We start from the raw sequence: 5,662 nt of genomic DNA on the forward strand, positions 1-5,662 counted from the left end.
ATTAATCCCCTACAGTGATAACACCAAATCCACAAATCATTCGAATCCAGTCAGCTCTCTCTTCACGGATCCATGCATGGTCTCCCCCTTACCAAATCATTACCCCAAACCCAAGCCCAGTGACGTCACAGTCAAGCTTTTTCCCCCTAGATTTGTAGCTATCAATGCCAGCCTGTTCTTCACTCACCGCCAATCGCATTAACAATTATTACCGCACAGTACTTTTTCCGGCTCCAAACTCCGATGCCAACAGTACAAATAATTTAAATTCAAACCCCCAAAGATTCTCTCATCCGTGCACTTTTGTCATACGTGTGGGTGGGCGTCACTTTCCTGTCCACCTTTTCTTTTTTCACCTCGCCTCACATGGGCTGGGCCTGTGGGGCCCTCCTCCCGAAAATCATGTCATTTAAAATAAAAATCATCCTGAGGCCCCCGCACGCCACGTCCGCAGCTCCCCCATGTGACATTGCGCACAAGGTGGCCCCCACAGCACACGCCATAAAAATACAAATTGCTTTAAGGTAAGAGACAGAAAAGAGAGTAAAAAGTTAAAACACCCTGTTCAGGGAAAAAAAACAAAAAGAAAAAAAAAGGGTAAACACACAGTAACAGTAAAACCTCGAGCTTCTTTTACTTTCTGACATTTCCTTCCTACATTTCTTTTCTTTTTAACTGTCTGGTACAAACATAGAGTACAAGGTTGCAGCAACCACTTTGATAAAGGTAAAAGAAAAATTTCCCGATATCTCGCAACTGCTACAGCTGGGCTGAGCTCACTTCAGGCTTATGGTTATGGAGGAAGAAGGAGAATCAGCCTTGTAGTTATACAAAAATTACAGTTCCTTCTTGTTTGTTTTACCTCTTTCTTCTTACTCAGCTAGCTTCTTCTGGGTTCTGCTTCTTCTGCTGTACAGAGTTGATTACACTAGAAAAACACTAAGTAACACAGAGACAGACACTGCTAGACTACATTTTGGGCACCGTTTGCGGTGAATTTGGCGACACCAATTCATTTTTTACAGTGCCCAAAAGTTACAAACTAATTTTTAGACGGTGTTGGTGATTCCTTTGTCTCTCTTTCTTTTTTAAACCTGTGGTTCTTCCGACTTAAAACTACATAAAATGAGATGTGACGAAAGAAGACTAGTAGTACAAGAACAACAAGAAAGGGAAAAGGAAAACGAGCTAGGCTGACTGACCCACACTTGCTTTCGCTTCCTCCTCTCTTCCTTTACTGCCTTTTACGTATGCATTTTGTATGGTAGTAAGTAGTATGGTATTTTCTGATGAGATGGGGCTGGTGGAGATTTGATTCTTTTTCTACAGATGTTGGGTGGTGTTTTTGTTTGGTTATTCTTAGAAACTTGCGCTGTTCCTCCCTACAAACACAAAAACAGGCCATGTTAATCACATAAACTATGTTTCTTCTCTATTTTGAAAGGAGCATTTATCCATTAGATTTGACAACTAACCTGAAACCTAATTTAAAGGCTTAGGAAGTTCCAACTGGGCATTTCGGTCCTGCTGCACCGGCGGCATACATCCCTATTGCTCCATGGCCGGAAGACAACCTGGATATGCAAGAGCAGATGTTCAGAGTTAGAATTCAGGCAACAGTGCATGCAATATTCGGTAGGAATTTATACATGTGAATTAGGGGACGGGGTTTACCTTGGAATCTGGCAGTTAAAAGACTTGAAAGATGCTATGTCCAGTGAGGAAGTAGTTGGCAGCAGGGAAGTAGCCAAGTTAATGTTAGCTGTTGCAGCTGAGGCATCTGATGAATCATTGGCCTCAGTGGCTGCGACCGGAAAGCCAGACAAGTAATCTTGGGCTCCTTTTGTTGGAGAAGCGAAAGGGCTGTCGGGGAGGTTGTGCTCCAAGCTGTAGTGGAATAGAGAGATTCATAAGTGAACGATTTAGAATAAATGCTGCAAAAAAGACATGAGTGATGCAAAATCATTACTTACCTTCCTAGCAAACCACTGATATCATCATCATGGGGGCTTTCCTTGCCACTCCCACTGTCGTCACTGTTGGTAGCTGATTCTTTACCCGCAGCTACAGTTTCTACCTTGTTTAGCTGCTGGTCTGCAGAGAGAACTGAAGAGGGTTGCACCGGGCTTGCGCAGTTCTCTGCAGTTCAGCATAGCACATTTGAACTTTCAGCAACCACAAGAAAGCATGAAGAGGCACATCACTACTATGTAACAGAAAAACTACCTTGACTAACTTCTGGGCTATGAAATGAAGGATGCAGAAAGTTCTGATTGAACATGCTGGGGGACTGAGTAGGAGAATTAATCGGACTGCTGGCGGAAAGTGCTCGATGGTGATGCTTCTTGACATCAAGAAGCTGCAGTCCCATTAGCCTCCGGCTTTGAAGTTCAAGTGCTTGCTGCAGCTCAGCTTGCTCCTCCAGCTTCCTCCTCCACAACATGTCTTGAGAATTGTAAAACATCCTTGCTCCTAGATAAATCGATGGAAAAAATAATAATAATCAAACCACATCTGGTCAATAAAATAAAAATAAATCATCTAACTAAAATCATATACATTATGTGTGAGGAGCTACCTAGCTGGAGATCATAAGGGTCTCTACCATCAAGGCCCGTAGGTGTGCCACAGGGCGACAAATCTCCTCTTTCCCCTTGTTGCTTCCTGGCAAATACAACATGCAAGGACCAATAGCTTAATATATCAACTGAATCTTGATTAGTTGGCAATTAATAAGAGTAAACAAGAAATGAGAAGAGAAGAGTGTGCCTGTACTTGTCATGAACTTTGCCCTTCTCCTTGTAAGGCTTGACCAGCACTCTAGCATCACACACAAAATGAGGGTTCCCTTTTGCCAAAATAAGCTTCACAGTATCCGGGTACACAAATGTAACAAAACCAAACATCCTCTTCTGCTGGTATGGAATTCTCACATCCTGAACAGGTCCATAAATGCTACAATATTCCGTTACCAAACACAGTCAGCAAAACAAAACCCACATATTCTTCCACTAAGCCCATCATAATCACTACAAGGTAAAAAAATCATGAGCAAATACCTGAAGTAATTTGACACGTCTTCTTCTCTGAAAGTGCTATCAGCTGGAAAAGTCAAGTATATCTGCCTTGAGGCTGGGTTCACCATCCCAGCGCCACCGTTCATCATTGCAAACTCGCTTCTTTCCAGCCGAGGAGATCGACTAAATTTGTGGATATCATCACCCATCATCAAAGCTGCTGCAGCCCTATTACATAATAGCACAATGAAGATTAATGACGAACCAAAATAAAACCAATATGACTATTGATTTGTTGATTAGAAGCTGTTAAGTACCTCTGCGCATCAGTTTGTTGCTGCTGAAGAAGGAAGTTCATGCACTTAGATGAGTAAGGAAAAGAGTTGGCCGAGGCCATGAGCTGGGAAGCTGCAGCCAGTCTTTGCTGTTGAGCAGTCTTGGATCTCAGAAGCGCTTCATGGCATGACTGGTCCATCATATCAAGCTTGCTTGGTGACCCAACAAGTTGAGCACCATCTGAACCCAAGTCTCCAAGTCCACCACCATGCAAGAATCTACAGCTAGTTCCATTCTTGCAGTACCCTCTAGCATAATACAAACAGGGCTTCCACCCGAACCCCGAATTCGGGTCTTCCAAGCACACATCACTCACAGAGCAGCTCCGGCGGTGAAGAGGCCCACCACCACCCCAGTTCCCGGAGCCACCGTAGGAGGAGAAAAGGGCCTGATCAGAACCATTAGTGGGGCTGGAAGACAAGTCTGATTGTGGGTAAAACAAATCCGGGGACTTGGGTCCTCCCAGGTTTGGAGCTGCATCGTTGAGAAAAGAGAGCTGGTCTTGAAGCTGAAACTCCTCAAGGACATGGTCTGGCCCACCGTTTCCGAAAAAGGAAGAAGAAGACCCGTTAGGAGCCATGTTGTTGGGGCTCATCATCATACTAGTCTCGTCTTGGTTTCGAAGCTCGGAAGACAGAGCAGCCCAAGTAGAAGCCGAAGAAGATGGGTTTGGAATAGTGAGAGACAGCCTCGAAGAAGCAGAGTTTTGCCTCGAAATAGAGATTGGGTTGGTGGAGAGGAAAGGAGAGGGGGAAGAAGGTGTGGAAGGTGTGGATGGAGAGTTGGATATGGGCATTAGTCCCAAGTCCTTCCGAGCCTTGAGAATCACAGAGTGGAGAAAAGCCTCGGGGCCGAAAGCTAATCTGATCATTTCTTTCTCACCATGGTCTTGGATTAGAAGAAGACCCATGATTTTGGAAGCATTTTCTGGGTCCAAGTTTGTGATCCTTGAGAACACAATCCTTGTAGCTTCATAGGAATCCATGGTTGTGGGTTGGTGCTAAACTTGACACCGCCACCAACCCTTCAAAATTAGGGAAGTGTGAAATCTGCTCTAGTGTTTCTCTATCGGAACAAGTAAAATTTTCTTTCTCAACCACACAGCAAAACCTTTTACCTACCAACTTGCGATGAGTGGAGAGATGATGAGTGTCTTTCTTTCTCCTCTTATTCCTGCAAAACCCATGAAAAAGAAAGGTAAAGAGACGCCCAAAAGGAAAAGAAAAACCATTAAAGAAAGGTTTTCAGTGTTAAAAGTAGTAGCAGAGTGCCTTTAATTGTTAAAAGGAAGAAGGAAAACAAGAACAAACTTTGGTAGTTGAATTTCTCATTTCTCCAAAAGAGAGCAAAAGTTGCAGGACAGTCATAAGCATGAAGAAATAGCAAAGAAACCCATAAAACTGAAAAACCCATTCCCTTTCTTCTATTAAATACTCTGTTTCTTTGCCAAATTAGAACCCAAATCCAACTCTGATTGAGAAAAGTACAACTTACCCATGAAAGATAATAGCAGTCTTCTTCTAGCTTCTCTGTCTCTCCCAGCAGCTCTACTACTTGAAGCATATTAAGATTTAAGTGCTTTCTTTCTAGTCAAACTTCCACAACTAGAACTTGTGTGCTTTCTAGGCCAAGTTTAAATTTTTCTGCAGCAAGAACAGAGCAGCAGAAGAACCATCAATTGCTTCACCACTGCTTCTGCTGGTGTCTGTGTCTCTGGGCTTTTTGGGTTCTGAGCTCATAAGAAGGACTGAAGGAGCGCTCCCTCTCTCTCAATGATAGATTTTTCTAATTCCCCACTGTTTCTCTCTCCTTTGAAGTCTTATAGGGCAGTGAGTGAGGGGAGTGAGTGAGGGCGCGTGGGGTTGATCGCGTGGGGCTGCTTTGAGCGGATCCAGATCTGTGCCTTCAAATATTGCACGTTCTCTTGCCTCTAGGCTCTGACACTCTCTATAACTCGTTTTTCTCTTTCTTCCCCGAACCAAAACAAACCTGGTTGACTCCACACACTCCCACACTCGTGTGTGCCGCACGCGGCAGTCAAAACTTTGGTTGGGAATGGAGGGGCAATTTATGAAGCGACTCGCACTCGACATGAGCTTACCAAATTTAGAGCAAACTAATTTTGGCAATTTAATTACTTCACTTAACTATTAGTTAGGGGAGAAATTTTATACCAAATAAGAAAAAGGTTTGACGAAGAATAGTAATCTGATATTTTTCGTTAAACAATTGTATGTTTTCTAGTTATAGATGTGGTTTGTGGATACCGATTTCTCAAGAGTCACGTTTTTAATGCATGTCATATAAGT

General features: G+C 43.3%; 1 protein-coding gene across 1 annotated transcript; it reads right to left on the reverse strand.

Annotated features, from left to right (window-relative positions):
• Positions 1–610: 610 nt before the first annotated feature.
• Positions 611–5,007, reverse strand: LOC101298437 (zinc finger CCCH domain-containing protein 22-like). The gene is made up of 10 exons (XM_004303034.1): positions 4,848–5,007; positions 3,335–4,526; positions 3,060–3,245; positions 2,776–2,955; positions 2,579–2,664; positions 2,227–2,472; positions 1,974–2,139; positions 1,675–1,887; positions 1,476–1,574; positions 611–1,382 (listed from the first exon to the last, which is right to left on the reverse strand). Exons 2-9 carry the CDS (start codon positions 4,336–4,338, stop codon positions 1,496–1,498), a joined length of 2,160 nt encoding a protein of 719 aa, XP_004303082.1. The 5' UTR covers positions 4,339–4,526; positions 4,848–5,007; the 3' UTR covers positions 611–1,382; positions 1,476–1,495.
• Positions 5,008–5,662: the final 655 nt, after the last annotated feature.

The sequence above is a fragment of the Fragaria vesca genome, linkage group LG6, assembly GCF_000184155.1.
Source record: "Fragaria vesca subsp. vesca linkage group LG6, FraVesHawaii_1.0, whole genome shotgun sequence".
Taxonomy (NCBI): domain Eukaryota; kingdom Viridiplantae; phylum Streptophyta; class Magnoliopsida; order Rosales; family Rosaceae; genus Fragaria; species Fragaria vesca.